The 24,929-nt window shown below is 36.5% G+C and overlaps 4 protein-coding genes and 1 pseudogene across 4 annotated transcripts in view; all 5 read right to left on the bottom strand.

Moving 5' to 3' along the window:
• Window positions 1-464: 464 nt before the first annotated feature.
• Window positions 465-1,680, bottom strand: LOC137005338 (claudin-4-like). Its single transcript, XM_067366184.1, has one exon. It carries the CDS (start codon window positions 1,642-1,644, stop codon window positions 1,003-1,005), a length of 642 nt encoding a protein of 213 aa, XP_067222285.1. The 5' UTR covers window positions 1,645-1,680; the 3' UTR covers window positions 465-1,002.
• A 4,555-nt stretch (window positions 1,681-6,235) lies between these two features.
• LOC137004645 (claudin-4-like) overlaps window positions 6,236-24,929 on the bottom strand; it is a 46,986-nt gene continuing 28,292 nt past the window's right edge. The window contains exon 3 of the mRNA XM_067365174.1: window positions 6,236-6,876. Coding sequence (XP_067221275.1) covers window positions 6,236-6,868 — 633 coding nt within the window. The 5' untranslated portion in view covers window positions 6,869-6,876. The remainder of the gene's footprint in view (window positions 6,877-24,929) is intronic.
• On the bottom strand, window positions 8,073-10,554 carry LOC137004237 (claudin-4-like; annotated as a pseudogene).
• Window positions 12,747-13,220, bottom strand: LOC137004647 (claudin-like protein ZF-A89). The gene has a single exon (XM_067365177.1). It carries the CDS (start codon window positions 13,218-13,220, stop codon window positions 12,747-12,749), a length of 474 nt encoding a protein of 157 aa, XP_067221278.1.
• On the bottom strand, window positions 14,738-24,176 carry LOC137004643 (claudin-4-like). The gene is made up of 2 exons (XM_067365172.1): window positions 23,627-24,176; window positions 14,738-15,346 (listed from the first exon to the last, which is right to left on the bottom strand). Exons 1-2 carry the CDS (start codon window positions 24,131-24,133, stop codon window positions 14,738-14,740), a joined length of 1,116 nt encoding a protein of 371 aa, XP_067221273.1. The 5' UTR covers window positions 24,134-24,176.

Genomic DNA, 24,929 nt, shown 5'->3' with positions numbered 1-24,929 from the left:
ATCAGATTTAATATTAGAAATAGTAGCATTAAACATTGTAATTAAAATGGGGAATACAGTGGGATTCATTTGGTTTCCAGCACACATAGGGATAGAGGTGAATGAAGAGGCTGATGAAATTTTTTTAAACAAAAAACTGTATACAGGAATGAAGCTGAATTGGAATTAATGTATGGAAGGGTTCAGTGTAAAAATATTATTCAGCAAGGATCAACAAAACTATGGCAGAAAGAATGGGAAGAGGGAAATAAAGGCAGACATTATTTTTCATTTCAGCCAACAGTGAAACATTCAAAAAATACAAGATTGGGAAGGAAGGACGTGTGGTTGTTACTAGACTAAGATTTGGGCATTGTGCTTTGAATTATGGGCTGGCAATAGTTGGAAAGCATCCAGATTGCAGATGCATGCGGAGATGCAGAAACTGCGTGACATGTATTGATGCAAATGTGTCATCCATCGTACAGAAAGAAATCTCACATATTCAGAGTTATTGGAATCTATAGTTAAAATTTATTAATCAGAATCAATTCTTAGTACTAAGGACTGTGAGAAAATTAAGGTTGTTATAATCTTTTTGCATTGAACTGGACCTTACAATATATAAGATATAACCTATTAAGCGTAGTTCTTCATATGAACTGAGGAGGGCAGCAATATGCCTCTGATGCATATAATCTGCTGCAAAAATCAGAAGAAGAAGAAGCACGTTTACATGAGAGAGAGAGAGAGAGAGCAACATTCCAAAATCTTTTTAATGAATCCACCATTTTTTTGTAGATCTGGTAATGGGGTGATCATAAGGTATCAATGAGGGCAATCAAAATTCAAAATGTCAGTTTTCAAACACTGAATCATGAACCAGAGCAACGTTTCTTTGTCTAACATGAAATATATGACCAATGAGTGTTCACAAGAACATATATCTCATTAATTATTAGAGTAGATGCAACAACAGACATTCTTAGAAACTCAGTCTGCTAAGTCAGTCCATTAATAAAGTCATCCAGTAAGGGGGCTTTGTATAAATGTAGTGCTGTGAATGGTGTGGAGTGGAACCTGAACCCCTGGCTCTGAAGTTTGCGCTGGGCTTCCATCCTGTCTTTGCTTCTGGACTGCTCTACAGCAAATAATGCTTAGCACTCCACCACCCACCTCAAGCAACACTACGCCCAACCAGCCAGTGAAGATCGCTGCTCCCCATTCCCGTGTTAATAAGACATTAGCATTCGAATCTGTTAAATGTGTAGTCCAGGAGACCACCACCAGTAACGGCAGGCCACTTACAACAAACGATGGCCCGGAGGCAGCTTTAAACCATATATTCCTAGGATAATGTATCCACCCAATAGCGTAAACTGCCATGGCAATAACTCCCATTCCGATAGATGTGATGATGAGGATTTTCCAAGTGTTGAAATGTTCGGTCAGAAACAGCAGAGACTGATAGAAGGTGCAGTGAAGCCTTCCAGTTGTGTGGTGTTGCCAGTTTAACCACACTCCATCCCAGTACAAGGGAAGTGTTGTTGTGGTGTTTTCCACCCTTCCACTTACTTTCCACATTGGTAGAAATCTTGTAAGGATGGTGCAAAACCAGCCTGCACTGGCCAACCCAAAACTAGCAAACTCAATTTTTATATCCATATGTCCGTGTTTGTTCAGGACCGTAGAGCAGATCTATTTCCCAGAGCACGGAAACCAGCTGTACTGCATTCCAGCTGTGGGCGGAGAAAACACTGTGGTTGAAATGTGGAGGATCCTTTTGTGTTTTTGCCATGGTTTCATAACAAATCCCTCTTTTTCCTCAGCCGATGAGACGTGAATAGTGAGCTGTGGAGTGGGTATGCTTACTCATCAGTTCTGACAAGATTTAGTTCTCTAGTGCAAAACAACTCCAGAACCTTAACTGAGACACTGATAGCCAGAAAGTACTTATTTCCTAGATTTGTGTTGTTATTAAGTTGATTGTGTTGCGGGAAACTCCATTCATGCCAGAGGTTTATAATAATTTTGGTCAAAAACTTTTGGGAAAAAAAAGTCTGTGGTCTTTGGTAGCAAACAAAACAGAGATGATGGCATAGGAGGAGAACAGGGAAGGATGTAAGTAACACAGATCAGTTGTAACACTTCCAATTTCTCCAGTCAGAAACAAGTAACAAATCACCTGATTCACTTCACACATGCTCAGTTTGATCCTTTTTCCACATGTGAGGAAGTAGAGCCCTGTGGCAGACACAGCAGATTTTAGAGGGGAAAACTAATTAGATGAAAGAAAGTGACTTTTTTGCTTCATTCATTTTTGTGACAGCAATGCCTGCTTTGTAGTTTAACTCATCAAAGTTAAATTATGTTTGTGTGTATTATTGTGTCTTTGTGGATATTTTTTGTTATGCCTTTATATAGACAAGAAGCACAAAAAAGTGTATTCCTCTTAGGAAACTTTAATAACTCTTTTGAACATGCATGGTAACATGCATGCATATGCTCAGCATTCTCTCTTACTTCTCAGTACACAGATACTGTATCTAACTCAAGAAGCTTGAGTGCTATCTAGTGGTGCATTAATGTAAGGACATCACATTATTCATGGAAGTTGTTAGTGATAATGTTTTGGCTGTTAGCTGGTGAGCTTGATCATGGCTACAAAACTCAGGTTTAGTTGTAACAGCAAGACTGGGTTATTTGTAATGTCAATTAAGCATGTCACAACCTACCCCAGGCAGTTTTTTTTTTTTTTTTTTTTTGTATTTATATATTTTCATTGAATTTCAGTATGCAGGTCTTGGAGGAGAAAGACAAATCGAGATGTGTCTCTCAGCATTTTGAAAAGAGCATCAGATAATGTAAAAGAGCAGGTAAAGTCTGTAAGATCTGTGGCAAAATTGTATGGCATTTGCCATGTAACCTTGTACAGATTCTGTAAAAAGAGGAAAATGTTGGAAGAGAAGGGATCAAGGGAACATCCGATTGAGGCTACCACAGTGGAAAGAAGGTCTCCACTGATGAACAAGAGAAAGATCTTCTTCAGCAGAAGAATATGGACTGTGTTCACGTGAGGTATGTAGGATAAAGAGTAGGGATAAGACAGGAGAAAGTTAGGAGAAAATTATCAATTTATAGAGGTGCCCATGTAAAACATAAAGGTGGTATGATGGGGGGTTGGGGGTGGGCACTAATTGACAGATTCCAGTAGGGCAGAATAGAAGAAATTGTTGGTTAGAGAACATTTCAGCAACTGCTTCGGAAGCAGAGTAAACTAACTCTCCAGGAATCTTCAAACTCTTTGGCCCTCCATGAGTAGGATTGGATTTTAATGTGTCCTTGTTACATGTGTTGCATGCATTAATATAGTTAAAACAGTATGCATTATTACAAGTAACTAACACTAAACCAAACCCTAACCCTAAAGTAAGTACATGTTGTTAATAATATTACTCATACTCATAATAAGATTACTTGAGAACTTGTGTAATTGAACTGCAACAAGGACACATTACAATACAATGTGATCATACAATTTATGATTTACTGTACACCAGGGTTTTTTAACTCAAGTCCTGGAGTGCCTCTTGTTCTGGGGACCTCCCACCACTGCACATTTTGTATGTTTCCCTCATTTAACAACCTGATTCAACTCATCAGCTCTTTAGTAAAGACCTAAAGACTGTCTTAAACTGGGTGTGTCTGATGAGGGAGACAAAATGTGCAATGGTGGTTTCCAGGACAGGTCTGAGAAGCACTGCTGTAGACTTTAGTACAGTCCCATTTTAGCACCCTTTTGTAATTTACAAGTAATTCTGAACATCTTGATTAGCTTGTTCACACACTGGCCCTCCAGGACTGAAGTTGAGAGCCTTGAATGCTATCAGTAAAAAGTTTAGACATCTTGACAGATGATTAAATTATGTGATGTTACGTTATGATTAAATGTTCAACATTTAATTCAACATTCCCTTTTGGTACAAACTGACAAATGAGTGGCACCAAATCCTGTTTTATTCACTCTAAACTGGATGAAGTAAATAAATAAATAAATAAATACTGTAAGTCTCTTCTGCTCACCAAGGCTGCATTTATTTGATCAAAAATACAGTAAATTGTGAAATACAGTGATATTGTAAAATATTATTACAATTTAAAATATATGTTTTCTATTGTAATATATTTTAAAATGTAGATTATTCCTGTGCAATCTGTTTCTGTCTTCCCCCCTTTAGGAATAATAATTGTTGTGTTAGAGCTTTGTTTGGAAGGGGATATTGTCTCCAGTCCTGCTGTTATATTATTTTGGAATGGCTGTGTTGATGATCTGTTGTGAAGTAAAAGTTGGAAACTACATCATAAATATTTAATCACAAATAAAATTCACCCCTTCACGGAGTGGATCAGGATAAGATTTTCAGCGCTTGATTAAATAACTAAAATTTCACTCCATACCTCTCACAAAACTATTGTATACCGCCAGACAGCACTTCGAAAGCAACATATTGTTTGGACTACTTTGGTACTGCTTTTTGCCATTTTCTGAATAAATTATTATTACACTTTGTCTGTTATGTTTTCTTTATATTCTAAAAAAAAAATAAAAATACTAAATAGAACAATAAACATTTTAGAATCCTCTCTCTGTAGGGTTAGTTTTTGAGGCAGCCACAGTATTACTGGCTCAAAATATCTATATAATACAATACTATATCATATAACTATATATAATAAGTTATTTTCTGTACTTTTCTGCCTGTTTCGTTGATAATGTTGAAAAGTGGTTATGTTTTAGTTTGTAGAGTTACAAAAACAATGAGACCAGGTGAAGTTGTAGAAAGTTATTTATTTGGGGCTGATATACAGTGCACAGCATGAAGGAGTACACACCCTCTGAAACTTCTGAAAGTCAGCAATTACTCAATTACTTAGAAGACATGTTAGGGTTCTTTAGAGATATAATGTTCCAGCAAGTCTGCTTAATCAATTACCAAAGAAGTACAGTATGTCAAAATTATTCAGGAAAATAAGATTTTCTTATCAAGGTGATACAATGTTGTGTAGCAAAAATGAGTACACTCTCCTAAAAGTTACTAAATAAAGCAAAATAAAAAATTTCTGGTGTAAGTTTAAGGCAATGTTTGATCAACAGGTAAGTTGAACCAAAACATTTAAAGAGAAGTATTTCTTGAGAATTAAAAGTGTTATATAGCCCACAGAATCATTCTCAGACTTAATGCTGACAACAATGTAACCAATTGGGAGAGAACTGTCAGGAGACTTATTTCTTAGCACAAAAGAGGACCGTGGTACAAGAGGATCACCAAATCATTGTTTTAAACAGGACAGATGTGACAATTTGTCATGAACTTGTACACTCCGTGCAAAGAAGGATCAGAGCAGTATATTCAAAAGTATGGAGGGCATACTAAGTACTAGAATATTATACATTTGTTGAATTAAATCTAGGGTGTACTCATTTCTACAATACTTAATTTAAACAAAATTGGCTAATTTACTTAATATATGGCTATTAATGACATATTTCTCAGTTTTTATTAGGTATATGTTTAATACATTTTAGTTTTGCCATCTTTCCATGAATTGTATTAGTAAACATAAAGAAAATACATCTTTTATATTTGTTCAGAGGGGGTGTACTCATTTATGCTGTAAATATCAATTTAGTTTGATTAACAAAACAATTGCATTTACAAAAGGTAAACTGTCCATTGTTATTCTTAAAACCCACCCCACCTACTTTCACAACTCATTCCAGTGGTGGTATATTTCCAGTGGCTAAACTGTAGTTTTTAAAACAACTTTAATTTGTAGATTTATGACAGAAAAAAATCTTCATGGGGACTCCATTGATTTCTCTTGTTTTACTACTATTCTGCTATTCTGTTAGGGATGTTTACTGTAGTCCCCGCAATGTACAATAGGTGAAACCTGAACACACACTCACTCACTAAATATTCACACTGGGCACATACTGAAATGTTGTGTCATCTAATGTTTTAATTTTATTTACAGAAGAACAAATATATGTAGATGAGTACACAAGACAAGAACAAAAAAGGTTATCCTTTGTTTGGTCAAAGAGAAAAAGAGAGTTTTTTTAATCACTTAAAAATCCAACTTTTCTTAATTAGCATAGAAAATTCAAAAGACAAGTAAACACTTGTACAATATGACATATCGCTTTTACATTTGACCAGTGTCCGCTTTACTCAGTGGCATTTTCTGTATATCAGACATAGTTCTTTATGGCATAGCCACTGTGGGTGTCAGATTTTGTTAAGGTGTATCTAGGTGAATAGTTGTCCCGCTCTGGTGGGCAACTGGTGCAGAGAACAGCTCCACCAATGAACAGAAACCCCGCTGTCACCCAGCCCACGTAGAGGGCTGCCCCCATCTCTCGCTTTAATGCTTCATGCACTATGGGATTATGGAAGTCTCTTATAATAGAGTCGGCTGTCCAGGACACAGGCACCACAGTAGTCAGTCCAGAAAGCATAAAGGTAATACCAGATACCACAACAATCCGTGCTTTGGCACGTGGGTTACTTAGGCAGTTGGTACAATCAGCCCCAACCAGAAAAATGAGGAAAGCCAAGCAGGCCAAAGCCATGGTGGTCACCATTAGCCCACGTGCTGCCTGTAGAGAAGGATCCAAATCCAGCAGGGCGTCATACAGTTTACACTGCATCTGCCCAATGCGCTCGTACACACACGTCATCCACAGTCCTTCCCAGAAGACCTGTGCCACCACAATGTTTGTGCCGATAAAGGCGGTTACCTTCCACATGGGCAGAGCACAGATGATAATGGTTCCTGCAAATCCAATCATTGAAAGAGTGATTCCCAAGACCTGCAGAGCCATGGAGGGGGCTGGGGATGACATAAAACAGAGACAACCTTTAATTCTTGTTTTTATCAGTGTTTCTGGAACATAAATGTTTTAATAACAAAACATGATTTAGTTGCAGCTCTAAGAAAGTAGCACATGAATGATTTTATCTCACTAGGGGGCAGTAGACTACAAATACAGATGAGCAATTTGCTAAAATAAGACAGTTGTGTTTGAGCGAAACCGATACTAACTGAGAAAAAGATTTCTCAACAGAGAGCTGGTTTAGGGGTGGTTGTCATACTTTTATGTCTGTCTTTGACGTCACTTGTTTAAATTTCTAAGAATGCAATGCACGTATTGTGACATAAAAGAATCTGTTTGGGCTTTGTGTAAAAGAATACGTGACATTTCCTTGTAGTGGTTATCTGAAATATCACTGTGACTCTGGACCATTGAAGAGGACAAAAATAAGAAAAAGCTCTCATTGTAAGGAAAGCCAGGTTGTTTGTGTATGTTATATGAACCCTGTAAGGAAGGCAAATAGTGGGAGAACAGGTTTTCAATTTAACTGAAACTCCTGAACTCAGTTTATATTAACTTGAATTTCAAATGGTTCAAAAATAGAAAGAGGCTTGCATGTCAAATTGCTCATTCATATTTATAATTCTTTGGTCAGTGCCTCTCAGAAGATGAAGAAACACATAATGAAGATGCAATACAAATCAACTTTTCATAATTAACAGAATATATTAACCTTAACCCACAGTACAAATGACTGTAAACTAATTTATTTCCCCCAGAAATAGATAGAACCTGTATTTTTCATACAGTTTGTCAAGTAGTACAAAAACAACAGCAATGCATCATCTTGTTGTCAGACCACACGTAGTATGTTCGACTGACTAGTAGAAACTAGTGGGTGTTCCTGAACAGCAGGTTTTCCCAGTGTTGTGTACATTATGTTCCTCTGACAGACACAAAAAACAAAATGAGAATGAACAATTTAGTACAAGAACAATTTAGCCAGCATGTTTAATTCATATAAAACTGCACATCATTAGTGAAAAACAAATGCTTTTCCCACAAGCATTTGCTAAAGAGAATTTGTCCTAAGAATTTCACCTACACTGCATCATGTCAAAATACAATATATATATATATATATATATATATATATATATATATATATATATATATATATATCTTTCTAATGAAACCTTGTCAGATATGTAGTCTAGATGTAAGTCTTAGGAAGAGTTGGAGACCATGGGACTGGTGCTATGTGGCTGAGAAGAGCATCATTCCCACTGGATGGCTTTGACATCTTTACAGGATTATATATGACAGATGCTGAGTGGTCCTCTTCTGGTAGGCAAAAACTGCAAAGCAGCCCACCTCCCAGCACCCTAGCCAAGGTCGAGTGAAGCCCCCAGCTCCCTACACTGAGTTTCTAGAAGTCAGTTATTATAATGACAGCAGTCCAGAACACAGTGACAAGACATACAGTAGAAGTCCAGAGATGATCAGAACCACCCTAGCAGCAATGGATGCTTTTACTTTTCCTTGTTACCCAACTATGAAGTTGGTACATTTCCCTGAGACAAGTGCAATGGGAATTCCAGTGATGCCCACCACAATGGAAAAGACCATCAGGACACCAGCAGCCTGCAGAACAGGACTCAGTGCCAGCATGGTGTCAAAGATTTTACACTGCATCAGTTTGGTACTCTTCACCACACAGCTCATCCAGATTTCCTCCCAGAAAATCTGAGAGGTCACAGTGTTGGTACCAATGAAGGATGCTATTTTCCACATGGGTCACACAGAATTATTACTCCAATCCAGCACTTCAAACTGATAAACACAGTTTCAATCTCCCCTTTTGCCAAGACACCTCACAGGTCCAAAATGCAGCAGCCAGGCTGCTGACTGGAACACGGAAATTTAATCATATTTCCCCAATATTACGAGCATTGCACTGGCTGCTGGTTTGTTATAGAATTGATTTTAAAATTTTGCTGTTTGTTTTTAAAGTCCTAAATGGATCAGCTCCAAAATATCTCTCTGAACTGTTGAAAATAAATAACTCTGCTAGATCACTAAGGTCATCTAATCAAAGATTGCTAATGGTTCCAAGATCTAGACTCAAGACGAGGGGTGACCGTGCTTTTTCTACTATTGGTCCAAAATTTTAGTCTTCCTCTATCTTTAAGACTAGTATCCACAGAGTCTGAATTTAAATCTAAGCTGAAAACCTACATTTTCCCACAGGCTTATGACTGTATTTGATTTTTAACATTGATTTTTAAAGATTTCAAATGAGTGTTTTTGATGAAAACTCCCTTTATTATTGCATTATTATATTTATTCATTTATTCTCTTGTACAGCACAATGGCCAACTGCTGTTGTATTTATTGTGCCATATAAATAAAAGTTTGATTGATTGAAGTTTTACACAGCCCTAATCCCCCTTCCAGAGATATCTTATCTATGCAACGCCGTTCAAATTTCCCCTTTGGAAAATTCCCCCTTTGGAAAGTGTCCTGACTGTAATCCAGAGATATCTTAACCATGCACTACAGCTTAAATTTCCCCATGGTTTGTCCCCTTATCCAAATTTACCAAATTTTAACCTAATCACTTTCTTCCTAATTCTCCCAGCTCTTTCAACCAGACAGCAATGTTTAAAATACATTAAAAGTCAGAATAACAAGATGATACATAAAATATATAAAATACATTAAAAATTAAATAAAAACAGGAAAAGGAATTAAAAGAATAAAAAGATAATACATGTAAAATAAAGTGCAAACAGACTTGAAACTTGAAACTTCAAAGTATTAGCAAAGCAACTTTTTTAATGTTCCAAACCTCATTTCTTGAAATGAGCTAATTTACTGATTTTTTTTTTTTTTTTTACAATACAGGTGCACTAATATACATTAATTCATGCTTAACTAATGCACAGATAATCATGTTTTAATGTATGACTCATGAAGAACTAAATAATTAATTAATGATTACTGCATCAGCAACTAATAAAGATTCTATATGATTAATAGATTAAGTAATATATGAAATGTTATTAATTAAATTAATTCCTTAATAACATATTTTATTAACTAATAGTGTAAGTTAATGTGTTAATTACCACAATGTGTTGAAGCCATGTATTTCAACTTCCAGTTGTCTGCTTTAATTAATCATTAACTAATGATTTGCAAATGTATCATTATGTTATGACTTTACTTGTTGAGGCACATGACTATTAACTAATTGTTAATAAATATGTAATTATGGTTTTGACATGTCATGCCATGGATTTCAATTTCCAACTATCTACAACTGTGATTCCACTGTACCAGATGAACTGCTGCATTCAGAACCTTGTTGTTCATGGCACAGGAATGTGTCAGGTTAAACTTGAGGTGGGACACTAAGAACGTGGCCGGGCACTACTATTTCTTAACACTGTGTCAAGACCAGACAAAGAGAATAGAACCCATTATAATCAGTGATAGTGATTCTACACTGAATGTGGCATGACGCAACACAACACAACAAAACGTCACTTCTGTTATGAAGGAAAAATGGACTTGCAATGGTCTGTCATGTCCAGTAAACAGCTGTTGCGGCATGACTCGATAATGGTCGCATCCAGTTTGTAGTTCAGATTCTTGTGTGCTGATATTTGTGTGCTGCCCAACTTACCCATCCTTCAAACACATTCTCACACGCATTGACAAATTGCACTCACTGCATGTGCAACTGTCAAAACCCATTAATTACATATTACTTAACAATAGGTTAATAATCATGTGCCTCAACAAGTAAAGTCATAACATAATTATACGTTTGTAAATCATTAGTTAATGATTAATTAAAGCAGACAACTGGAAGTTGAAGTACATGGCTATAACCCATTGTGGTAGTTAACACATTAACGTACACTTTTAGTTAATAAAATATGTTATTAAGGAATTAATACATTATGACACATTTAATTAATAACAATTCATATATTACTTAATCTATTAATCATATAGAAACTTTATTAGTTGCTGATGCAGTAATCATTAATTAATGGTTTAGTTCTTCATGAGTCATACATTAAAACATGATTATCTGTGCATTACTTAAGCATGAATTAATGTATATTAGTGCACCTGTATTATAAAATGTTACTCATGAATCTTAGGGATGCAATATGATGTTGATATGCCCTGGGCACAGAGGTCTCAAAAGGGCCCATCAGCAACACATTTTCCAACTGTTTATACCTGTATTTGACCAAATTCTGATTAATAAGTAGAGCTAAAACAACTTTTACTATTTGCTATTTTTACTATTTAGGTATGGTTACAGATTATATATACAGTGCTTAACAAAATTTTTAGACCACCTGTCATAATAGAAAGAAAATACAAATATTTTAGGAATTTGTCAAAAACTTGTTTAAAAATGTTATTGTTATTTATTAATCAAATAACAAACTGATACTGAAATAATCTTTATTCAAAAATAATAACAAAACAACAACAACAGCAAAAAAAAAAAAAAAAAAAAAAAAAAGCATAGGACACTGACAGGAAAGAGAAGAAATTGTTGAATAAAGTCGTTATTTTTGTTTGTTTTTGCACACAAAAAGTATTCTCGTCATTAAGGTTTAACCACTGCAGTCACATGGACTATTTTAACAATGTCTTTACTACCTTTCTAGGCCTTGAAAATGGTAATTAAATTGCTTGTCTTTGGAGGGGTCAGAGAGCTCTTGGATTTCATCAAAAACATCTTAAATTGTGTTCTAAAGTGAACAAAGGTCTTACGGGTTGGGATATATAGCTAGCCACCTGTGCAATAAGTCCATTCGTGAAATTTACAAAATATTCCACGGTCAACTGTTAGTGGTATCATAACAAAGTGGAAGCCACTGGGAACAACAGCAACTCATCCACAAAGTGGTAGGCCACGTAAAATCACAGAGCAGGTTCAGTGCATGCTGAGGCTCACAGTGCACAGAAGTCTCCAACTTTCTGCAGAGTCAATAGCTACAGACCTTCAGATTAGCTCAAAAACAGTGTGTAGAGAGCTTCATTGAATGGGTTTCTATGGCTGAGCAGCTGCATCCAAGACTTACATCACCAAGTGTAATGCAAAGTATCGGATGCAGTGGTGGACTCTAGAGCAGTGGAGGAGTGTTCTCTTTGGGATGAATTAGAGTGCGAGCCAGGCCTTCTCCCCAACATCACTACCTGACCTCACAAATGCGCTTCTAGAAGAATGGTAAAAAATTCCCATAATTCACACTCCTAAACCTTGTGGAAAGCCTTCCCAGAAGAGTTGAAGCTGTTATAGCTGCAAAGGGTAGGCCGACTCTATATTACACCCTACGGATTAAGAATGGGATGTCATTAAAGTTCATGTGCATGTAAATGCAGACGTCCCAAAACTATGTTTCTCCTGCCTCCTCTTTTTCTTATTTTCTTGTCATAGATGTAGTGATTTTACACTCATTTTATTTAATAAATAAGCTTGCTGGATATTGCAAAATTATCTACCACTGGGTGCTAAAGTGTTAACATAGCTCTATTATTGCAATTCTAATAAATGTACTGTTTCAACAGCTGATTAGTACTGCTTGCTGATTTGCTGGTGCAAATGCCTGGTGCACAACAAAGAGATTTACCCATTTTAAAAAATAGATTTTTCTTTGAGCTGATGTTAAGGAAGAAACAATGATGTTTGCTTAGTTGGTCAAATTTTGATCAAATTTCTTTAAATGAAGTGGAAACAGACTGAACATGCCTTAGAGTTCTTTATTGTTTTTTCTCTGCCACAGTTGTCGTCCCTAGGTGGGCAGGAGCTACACAGTATTCCTCCTCCCAGGATCAGCAGTGCAGCTGCACATCATCTAATATAGAGAGGATCCCCAATCTCCCTTCTTTGGGCATCTGTGAGCAAGTGATTGTAGAAATCCCTGATGATGGTGTTAGCTGACCAATAGATGGGAACCAGAACCAAGACTCCAGCGATGATGAAGATTATACCACTAGCGATAGCCACCTTTGCCTTTGTGTCTTCCCTCTCGATAAAGCTGGTACATTTTCCACCAGCAATCCCCAGGATGATCCCAAAGATGCACACAATGATGGCGATGACCACAAGTACCCAGGCAGCCTGCAAGTCCAGAGGCAAGGCCAAGAGGGAGTCATAGATTTTGCACTGCATTTGTCCTGTGCTTGTTTGCACACAGTTCATCCACAAGCCCTCCCAGGTGGTCTGCACAGTCACAATACTGGCTCCAATGAATGTTGTCACCTTCCATATAGGAAGGGCACAAATCACAATAGCTCCCAAGAAACCAATAATGGCTAGGGACATGCCTAAGATCTGTCGACATATAAACACCTTCTTTTTTTTTTTGCTTGGCTTTATTGGTTTAGAAGTGTTTGCTCCTCTGTTAATTGTAGTAATGACTTCTGTTATAACCTTCAGAGTTTTAAGATTTTCTCTGAAGGGAGGAGTCTAAGTCGGATGGACCTGAAATCAGGTTAAACCTGACCAGATTCCTCAGCAGGGACTGCGGATACAGCTAGTTTCGGTAAGATGCGCATCAGCCAGGAACTGAACAATACACATGTCACAAATACGAATGAACAAATTCATCAACTGAAAGAAATGGGTGGATATCAACCAAAAGCCTAGTGATTTAGTGATCTGGAGATTTTACACTCATTTTATTTAATAAACAATTTGTGTTTAGCTTATATTTTAGCCAATATTACAAAATTATTTCCATTCACCTCTGGGTGCTCTTTCACCACTGAGCAGCATAATTTTAGTTTTTGGCAGTCAGTTCAATCTCAGAAAAACAAAACCAATCATATGTTTAAGTGTTAACATTGCCCTAATATTGGCATAAAATAATAATGTTTCAAAACACAATTCTAATAAATGCACTGCTCAAGTGACTTTTTAGGATCACTTGCTGACATGCTTGCACAAATGCCTGGTACACAACAAAGTGATAGAATATCATATAATATCTATTCACCCAATAAAAAAATAGATTTTTCATTGAGTTCATGTTATGTAAGAAACAATAATTTCTGCGTAATTTCTTTGAATGAAGAGGAAACAGACTGAACATGCCTGATAATTGTTTATTGTTTCCTTTTACAGCAAAATGTTGATTTATTTATTTATTTATTTTTTTGCAGCCAAATTGCTCATATTGTTTTTAAAGGAGATCTTTGCCAACATCTCTGTTGAGTTTTTCAACAGTTTAGACACCATGTCGGAGGCGAGCATGATCTTATGAATAATGTTTTATTGGACATGACAATATTAAGTATTGTCAAACTATTAGTATGAAATGATGTCAATGCAGTATCAATAAGTTGTTTTACAGAACCATTTCTTTAATAACAAAATAATAAGACAAATTTAATGATCAAGACATCTTTGTGCAAAAAAAAAAAAAAAAAAAAGCTAATTTGTGACATAAAAAATAATAATAAATTAAAAAATCCCTTGGTAAAAAGGTTAACATACATAGACATTGTATTTTATTAACCATTAGATATCATTTCTGATTAATGAAACTATTCCTAGTGTAATAATACACACAAATTGCAAGAATGGCTTGTTTACAAAAAACAGATCTCTGTTGCTTCCCTGAGTTTGATTTCTCTCATCACATTATACATGCACAAATTTCTCTTTCAGTGATCTATATTATCACAGCACAAAACCTCAGTAAATATACATATTAGTCACTGTCCTTCTACTACTTCTCTTTGGAAAAAAAATAAAATAAATCACAGGTGGGAATAAAGAGGTTTAAAAAAAAAAAAAAAAACTTTGCAAGTAAAAAGTCTTTGTATGCTTGATCGTTTTCAGACGTAGGCTTTGCTATTGGCAACAGACCGTGGCTGAGAGTACTTGATGTTGTAGTTGTCGTCCTTAGGTGGGCAGGAGCTACACAGTATTCCTCCTCCCAGGATCAGCAGTGCAGCTGCACCCCATCCAATATAGAGAGAAGCCCCAATCTCCCTTCTTTGGGCATCTGTGAGCAAGGGATTGTAGAAATCCCTGATGATGGTGTTAGCTGACCAACAGACGGGGACAAGAACCAACACTCCAGCTATGATGAAGATTATACCACTAGCGATAGCCACCTTTGCCTTTGTGTCTTCCCTCTCGACAAAGCTGGTACATTTTCCACCAGCAATCCCAAGGAGGATCCCAAAGACACACACAATGATGGCGATTATCACAAGTGCCCGAGCAGCCTGCAAGTCCTGAGGTAAGGCCAACAAGGAATCATAGACTTTGCACTGCATTTGCCCTGTGCTTTGTATCACACAGTTCATCCACAAGCCCTCCCAGAAGGTCTGAGCAGTCACAATACTGACTCCAATGAATGCTGTCACCTTCCACATAGGAAGGGCACAAATCAAAATAGCTCCCAAGAAACCAATCATGCCTAGGGACATGCCCAGCATCTGTAGACAATTAGACACCATTGTTTCTTGTTTGCTTGGCTTCGATGGCTTGAAGGTGCTTGCTCCTCACTTTATTGTAGAAATGACTTCTTTTTCAAATCTTCAGAGTTTTAAGATTTTCTGTAAAGGGAGGAGTCCAAGTTGGATAGATCTGAAACCAGGTTAAACCTGACCAGATTCCACAGCAGGGAAGGTGGATACAGCCAGATCAACAAGGAACTATCAAATACAAATGCACCAAGTCATCAACGGAAAGGATTAGGTAGATATAAATCACATTCCTTTATAGTGATTTAGTGAAGTTGTTTTTAGCTCAGGTTAAGGGTGGGTGATATGGCAAAAGTATCATATCACGATTTTTTTCAGGAAAATCACGATTCACGATTTTATCATGATTCTTCATGTTGTTTTTGCTATTTTGCAAGTGACTGAGCATTACAGCCAAACTAATTCCCTATTTTAAAAACAAAGCCTTACAAAATAACAAAATATAAAATGAAATTAAAATGGCAGACATTTAGGCCAAAGTGGTGAAGATAAAAATCTTTGTCATTATTTTTTTATCTGTCAATAGAGACCAGCAACTGTTTGGTTAACCCACATTCTCCAAAATATTTAATTTTGTGTTCTGCACAAGAAATAAATTAAAACAGTTTTGAAACAACATTGCAGTGAGTAAATAATGACAGAATTTTAATTTTTGGGTGAACTATCCCTTTAAGGACAAGCAACCGCATGGTTAATATTAGGCTGCTCTGTCACTTTAAAGACCTGCACGTATATACAGTGACGCATCCAATTTTCTCTCAAATGTTTACTTTCACTTTAGACATAACCAACTGTGTTTATGTAAACTTTGTGTGTATTTGACAGTATTAGAGCAATCGGACTCTAAAGATAACTAATCAGGCGCTGTTTGACAGAGTGCCTGTGCGCTTTGGGTGAACGTGTTCTGAAAAACACATGTCAGAACAGCGCATCAGCATGCTAAAGAAAAGTTTAACACGGCAAGGCACATGAAATAATGAACTTTTGTGGATTGAAGTGTCCCACGAATATTACTCTACCGCTGTGTTAAAATGTGATGTGAATGTACGTCACGTTGAACAGTATGCTGAGATGGAGGCACTGGAACTGCAACTGATAGAAAGCACTATAGCACAATACTACCATATTTCTTCATAAGCAGATCGTGGAGACATTTTAATCGTCCACGATCAAAAATCGTTATATCACACACCCCTAGCTTAGGTTAATATAACTAAATAATTTCTATCCATCAGTAGGTGCTCTTTCTCCACTAAGCAGCATAATTAAAATTTTTGGCAATCAGTTCAAACTCGCAAAAACAAAACCAATGAGGTGTCCCTTTGTCACAGGGGCATGGAGGGCCCTTGCACTATATTCAAATCCATAGTCAGGGCAAACTTCACAACTGGGTAAAATGGGGCTTGGCATCAGTGATTTTTGACCATACTTTTGTTTGATGTGCACTGTTTGTTTTTAAACTGGTTATACTCAGGTAAACAACACACAGCAGTGTTACATCAAGGTTCATTTCTCAAGTCACGGCAAATACATTTGGAAATGTTAGGGACACCATGGAGTCCACTGGAAATCCAAGATAGCTGACTTCCTGTTGAAGGAGTCAGATAAATCCAACTGAACTTTGTCCTATAATGACATCATCAATGACAATACCAAATTTCGTGCACATAAGAGAAACTTCATCCTGACCACAGCCTGCATGTGGTGGCACTATAGAGCCCCTCAACTATACCCAAGGCTCCCTCTAAGGCTTCTTCAGGGCATTGTGCTGATGACCCATAACGAGTTTCACAATGATACACTAATGCATTAATAAAATACAGCATTTTAGCACAAAATTCGAAATGGCCGATGACAAAAAGGGCTGATATGGGAAAATTGGATATCATGACACCCCAAATCTATCAAGACCATATTTATGATTTTTGGACAAGCCGTTCATAAGTTATGAGCAAAAATAGCCATTTTTGTATCTCCGGACCAGAAGGTTGCGAAACACTGCATGTTGCCTCAGGACATGGCTGTGATGACATGATAAAGCATTACGTAGATACAGCCTTATATTTATTTTTGGAAGTGCTAAGTATTATTCGTTTACATGTTTTTTGAAAAGGGTTTCAAAAATTGACTTGAATTTCTTAAAAAGAAAAAAAAAAAGAATCTAATTTCTAGCCCTTACGGTTCAAAATTTATTTGCCTAAACATGAGTGAAACTTTGGACGGGTGAAAGTTTAGACGGCCCTCTATCAGCGTGCCAAATTTCACAACGTTTTACCATATGTTTCTATGGGCTGCCACAGACTCCCAGAGCAGAAGAAGAAGAAGAATATTAAGAACACCAACAATTACAATAGGTGCCTACGCACCTTCGGTGCTTGGCCCCTAATAATAAGTATAGCTGCATGCAGTGATTACGGGCACCACCCCAGCCCGGTGGTGTCAAATGAAACTGTCAAAGTTTGAATACACCACATTTACTGCAGCCACATGGTGCCACTATGACCGTGAACCACAACAGCCACATCCATGAGATAATTTAAATTTAGATGAATTTCATGTCATATGATGTCATAGATCACTTTGAAATGCAAAGTTGTCTTTTGCAGCTAGAAATGTATCTTAATGTCTTTTTACATTTTTATTATACTAATTATTAAACTTCTTATATATGTAAAACCATGTTGGTGTTATTTAAACTAGAAAAAAGACAAGGTCAGAGCAATGAAGAGTTACTTTAACTAAAGTTAACTTTAAAACATTAAATTTAACTTTAAAACATTTTTTTTTTAAAACTGTTTACCAGTTAGTCTCAAGATATCAAGAATCCTTTTGCAGGTGTACACCTGCCATGTCTCGACATTATTCTGATGAAGTTAGAAGCAAATCAGGTTACTGATTTCAAAGCATTTTGAAAGTGACACAGTGACACACTTCCTGCTGCCAGTTGGTAGCACTACGACTTTGACTCACAATAGTCACATCCATGTGATCAGCCTCCTTCAACGAACATATAGCTGAAGTTTCATTAAAATCAGTCAATGTATACAGAAGTTATAACACACTTCCTGTTTGCCTTTATCAAAAGTCCGTCAACAGTTTAGCATCCTCAATGTCTTGGCTTCATGTTGACTGAGTTTGGAAGTAATTGGATGTATTGCCATTCGCCAGCAGTATATCAAATTCCATAGCATGCATTTTACAAACAACCCATAATAGCCAACTACCTGTTGGGTGGAGTATGACTTATGACTATGAAAGTTGACTATAGAAGTTGAAAGAAAAAAATCCTTTGTCCTTTCAGGGCTTGGGACCTAATATTAGTGAAAAAACATACCAAAAACAGATCTATGTGCCTTTATCCACTGATCTATAATAGAGAATTTATATAGCCTAGATCAGTGCCTTAATCACAGTTCTGAATATTTCATTATCATATTTAAAGAGGCATGCACAGTCAAGACTACTCTATTGGCGTTTTTACACTGCATGGTACGGTTCGGTATTGCTCACTTAGGCATACTTTTTGGTGCTTTTCCACTGCATGGGATGGCTTGCTTAAATAGTACCCCCTCGGTTGAGGTTCCAAGTGTGCTGTACCGATATGTGATGTGAAAATGCTGCAAATCACTGACTGGTCCGAGAGAATCGTCACTACCAGTGTCATTGGATTTGAAACACGAGACACCAAACCCGCTAAATTTAAATAGTCAGTAACAGCCACTGCAGTATCATTTGTTTGCAAAATTACTTGCTTTAAATGACAGTCGCCCACAACTTGAAAAAAGAAATGGCTGTATCGTGGTCAGTAGACGAGGTGCAGATGTTTCTCTCATCGGTAGCGAGTAGCGGATCCACGGCAGTAGAGGCATCGCAACCATAGACTGTAAAAACATATGGACAATGCACCTTCACACTCTTCCATTGTAGTAACTGAAGGAGCCAGTGTGTCTATACGGCGCTAACATCTTAAATCTCGAGTCTGCACATGAGTGAGCACAAAGTGGAGCCACGATATCAACATCCCATCCAAACTCAGAACAACTTATTATTTCGGTGTGAAATAAACAGTTATGGAAATGTAGAAATTAAAGTTAAAACTCAAGTCACCTCGCGAAGATCTAGAAAAAAGTCAGTTGGCACCTCAGTGACTACTTCAACCTCAGGGCTGCGTTCAGCCCCGACAAAACGTTGCAAAACGTTTTTTAAACGGAAACGGTGGCGCGTTGAACACCCTGTTCTGATGAAGCAAGAGTTGCAACTATGGCAGCTGAGAAGGCCATTCTTTGTGTTCTTTTTGAGGTATTTTCGGAGCCTGATTAAATCGGTATAAATACGTGTTTAATACTGCAAAATACTCTTGATGTTACAGTCACTGCCCCTTGCCCTCCAGAATAAAAGAGAACATCCCAATCGAGTGAAGGGATTTGTGGAAACTTCTAACTATTGTTATACAACACTTCATGATGAAAAGACAAACATTTCAGGTGAAGGATCATCCACTTCTTACCTCCGAGACTGTGTTGATCTATATTATTTTTATTCTGAGTATTAGGGTTATCAATATTGCTGATCACTGTTGTTGTGCTATATGATATTGTAATATTTACCAACTATACACCTCTGATTATAGAAAAATGTATTAAAGTGTCACATCACAACAGCAAAATATATAAGTATAGTATTTTGATGTTACATTAATACCCATTGTGCGAGCTGTCTCTTTAATACCACGCGGTTTATACATCTTACCGCTGATTGGGCTGACATTTCTGACACACCCACCAAACAAGAGAAAACGTATCAAACCCGTTGCACACCGTTTCCAGGAAACGTCGTTCAACCCGGAAAACGTAGCAAAACGTTGCACACCGGTTTGAGCTTTCAACATGCCCCAGCTGTCAATCATAACGTCACACCCCCGTTTTAATAGCATCAATTAACTAACTAAAACCAAACTTATTTAAAGAACTTGAATTAACACCAGTGTGATAAAAACTGCCTAAAATGACAGAAATTGAAAAACAATATTTGAAGTGTAATTTAATTCTTTAGTTTGTCTCACGTCCCACTGGAATACATGGAGAAGGCGGGGTTTATCACCTATACTGCTTCCAGCCACCTGGGTGCGATCGAGATGCTTTGGCTTCACTTTTCAGGACTCATGTGGCATGCTTGGTTGCAATTATAATGATCAGACTATAATCAAAGAGTTCAGAACCCAAGAGGCGAAACTCTTATCATTTTTGGGCAACAGCCACTAGATGACGCTCCGGTAGCATGGCCACCGTTATGGGGCGATAATGCCTACTGGACCATAGAATCCTTCACGTCTTACGCACCCCAAATCGGCAAATTTCACAACCAAATCAGAAGCGAAATAGAACATTTTTCAAACTAAGTCATCAGTAAATTTTACGGCACCAACAGTAAATGTTGTATTGTCTTATATACGTTTTATGTTCCAGTTGTGGAATCCATCCATTCACCCTGAGGTAACATAGTTAGCCTACTTTATTGAGTATTTCTGTTTTATGCAACTTTACACATGTATTAAAAGTAAATTAATAATTAAACATTTAAGATCATCATACAGCGAACAATATAGATCAGACCTTATAATTATAGTATTAATCTGATTTGAAATAGGCTATTGTATACGTTTTAATGGATCACGCTACAAACATAATGATCTTATAATACATGATGCATTGCTGTGTCCGTTATCACATAATTCCCACTTTTTGGACACTTTGTCTTTAACATACAACACTGCAAAAACATGTTTTTTCTGTTATATATTTATTGTCCAACATTCCCAATTTTTCTGATGCATGTCCTTAATTTAATTCCATATGTTGGTATAATTCAGTGTTTATAATGCTAATACTTGAACTTCAAAGAATTTTAACCCAAACTGACTGGGTTTCTAAAGGTTTTGTGAAAAAAGTGGAAGACTTAAACACAAAGTCTGTAAAATAAACTGTTAAAAGGATTTGATGATCACTAGTGATAGTATTTTATTCTGTGTTGTCATCATTCAGGTTGGATTTTAGCTTTTCTTTTTCTTTTTTTTTTTTTTTTTTTTTAACAAAGCAGCTGATATTGCTATAGAAACTAGTGGACCGATGAGTCAACGCCAAATGGCAGAAACACAGGGCTGTTGCTGGGCGCCGGTGTTGCAATGGAACGTTCTATTGAGTTTCACTTCTTGTTAGTGTATATTATTTGCTATAATCCTATACATTTTGTAGCAGTACTAAACTGCAGTGGGAAAGCAAGCCAAGTAGTACCACGCAGTGGAAAAGCGCCATATGTAAATGCTCTATACTTCAGAATCTGACCACCCTTTTATTAAGGAAATGCAAGAATGGAACTTAAAAAACAAACAAAAACAAAAAAACAAAAAAACAAAAACAAAAGCAAGCCTATTTTTTTTTTAGGATTTACAAATTTCAGTTGTATAGTAAAATTCCATCAAATTGAATTGAATAATCATTATGATGCATAATATCCATATTATGGATTAATTTTTAAATGAGTTAAAAAAATAGATTTTATTAAGACATTTTATATGAATCTTAAAAGATCAATTGGGAAAGAACCATTTAGTTGTGATTCATATTCATAAATTTAAACATTTTCACTTTTTTTTTTTTTAAATCTATGAATATGAATCACATATACACTGAAACGGTCCATCCCCTTGTCCATTAAGATTTATAGGCAACAAAATGTTTGATTAAGCTTTTGTTACTCATTTAAAATTCTTAATTCATAGCTAATATAGCCTATGGCCTATGGATTATTCAATTCAATTTGATGGAATTTTACTAAACAATTGGAATTAGTAAATCTTTTAAAAAAGGCTTACATTTTATTTTCGATATCACATTACACAACATTAGAATTAGATATACATTCCATAAAACATTAAATATGAGTAGCCTAAAGACTGTACAAATTAAACAATAATAAATTTGTTAAAATAAGGAAATATTTACAGCCCATAGTTGATTATTCAAAAGTATAAGTGGTTTGATCATCTTCATCTTAAAAGAGTCATATCCTCCTGGTTTGAGTGCAATGACTGGACAGATTGGAGATTAATCATAATAAAAATGCCTATACAACACAAAGTATAAGGTCAAAAAAGTACATTTTGTATTCCGATTATTCCTCTGGCAGTAACTTGAGCTGCGTGCAGATCCTCTTTTATCTCATGACTTGGCGTCACCATGTGTGGACAGTTGCCTCGCTCAATTGAATGTTGTTATATGCTATCTTTGAATTTAATGATATAATATCTCGTTATAATGGAAAACATATTGTTTTAACGAGAAAACGCTGTTTTAACGACATAACATCTAGTTGTGACTGAGTGAAAAAAATTATATGTGTCAGAAACAATAATTTTTGCTTAATTTCTTTGAATGAAGTGGAAACAGACTGAACATGTCTGATCGTTGTTTATTGTTTTCTTTTACAGCAAAATGTTGTTGTTGTTTGTTTTTGTTTTTTTTTACATACAAATTGCTCAAATTGTTTTTACAGGAGATCTTTGCCAACATCTCTGTTAAGTTTTTCACCAGTTTAGTCACCATGTCAGAGACAAGCATGACCTGATCTTTTCTTGGACATGAGAATATTTAGTATTGTCAAACTATTATTATGAAATGATGTCAATGCAGTATCAATAAGTTGTTTTATAGAACCATTTATTTTAATAAACAAATAGTAAGACAAATTTAATGATCAAGACATCTTTGTGCAAAAAATGCTAATTTATATAACTAAAAATGATAAGAAGGTTAACACACATTTTCTAAAATCTGATTAATGAAACTATTCCTATTGTCATATTAAATTTCAAGAATGCCTTGTTTAAAAAAAAAAAAAAAAACAGATCTCTGCTTCCCAGAGTTTGATTCCTCTCATCACATTATACACATGTTTCTCTTTCAGTGATCTGTATAATCACAGCACAAAACCTCAGTAAATATCAGACACTGTCCTTACTTCTCCTTGGAAAAAAAAAATCCGCAGGTGGGAATAAACAGGTTGGGGAAAAAAGTCTTTGCAAGTAAAAAGTCTTTGTATGCTTGATCTCTTTCAGACGTAGGCTTTGCTGGTGGCAACAGACCGTGGCTGAGAATACTTGATGCCGTAGTTGTCGTCCTTAGGTGGGCAGGAGCTACACAGTATACCTCCTCCCAGGATCAGCAGTGCAGCTGCACCCCATCCAATATAGAGAGAAGCCCCAATCTCCCTTCTTTGGGCATCTGTGAGCAAGGGATTGTAGAAATCCCTGATGATGGTGTTAGCTGACCAACAGACGGGGACCAGAACCAACACTCCAGCAACGATGAAGATTATACCACTAGCGATAGCCACCTTTGCCTTTGTGTCTTCCCTCTCGACAAAGCTGGTACATTTTCCACCAGCAATTCCCAGGATGATCCCAAAGACGCACACAATGATGGCGATGACCACAAGTGCCCGAGCAGCCTGCAAGTCCTGAGGTAAGGCCAAGAGGGAGTCATAGATTTTGCACTGCATTTGTCCTGTGCTTTGTATCACACAGTTCATCCACAAGCCCTCCCAGATGGTCTGCGCAGTAACGATATTGGCTCCAATGAATGCTGTCACCTTCCACATAGGAAGGGCACAAATCACAATAGCTCCTATGAAACCAATAATGCCTAGGGACATGCCCAAGATCTGTCGACACATAGACACCATTTTTTTTCTCGTTTGTTTGGCTTTGTTTGCTTGAAAGTGTTCGCTCTTCTCTTAATCGTAGAAATGACTTGTGGTCCTGACCTTCAGAGTTTTAAGATTTTCTCCGAAGGGAGGAGCCCAGTTGGAAGGACCTGAAACCAGGTTAAGGTGAATTTTCAAGCCTGACCAGATTCCACAACAGGGAATGTTGATACAGCGGCTAGTTTCGATGAGATGCGCATCAACAAGGAACTTAACAATAACCATGTCGCACAAATACAAATGAGCCAAGTCATCAACCGAAAGGATTGGGTAGGTATCAATCACAAGCCTTGTTGAGACTCAAAACAAAAAAATATGACGCTAAAAATAGAGTTAGATGTTTTGATGGCAGGACAAATTAAAGGCTTCTTGAATACACATAATATTATATTTTGGTTAGCTTTCTTTTCTTACTACTGTTAAAATCTAATCCAAAGCTACACTGACAATACTAATACTACACTTTTGTGGCAGCATTCCTGGTACTTTCAAAGTAGAATTCACAATACAATTGCATCAACGCTTTTCTTTAAATTAAAGGGGCATTTTAATAATATTTTCTCATTTTTAATTGGTTGGCAGCGAGGCGAAAAAGGTTTATTGCTCAAGTTTCAATTAACTACTGATAAATGTATAAATGACAACATAAGATCATTTGTAATAATCCAGAAATATATTTATTAACAAGATTTTATAAAAAATCCAAAGCTATATTCAATGTCAAAACATTCCCCTGTGGAGAGGCTTTTTTTTTTTTTTTTTTTACAGATTATTA

Source organism: Chanodichthys erythropterus, chromosome 17 (assembly GCF_024489055.1).
Source record: "Chanodichthys erythropterus isolate Z2021 chromosome 17, ASM2448905v1, whole genome shotgun sequence".
Lineage (NCBI taxonomy): Eukaryota > Metazoa > Chordata > Actinopteri > Cypriniformes > Xenocyprididae > Chanodichthys > Chanodichthys erythropterus.
This window is presented reverse-complemented; position numbering and strand designations above follow the sequence as displayed.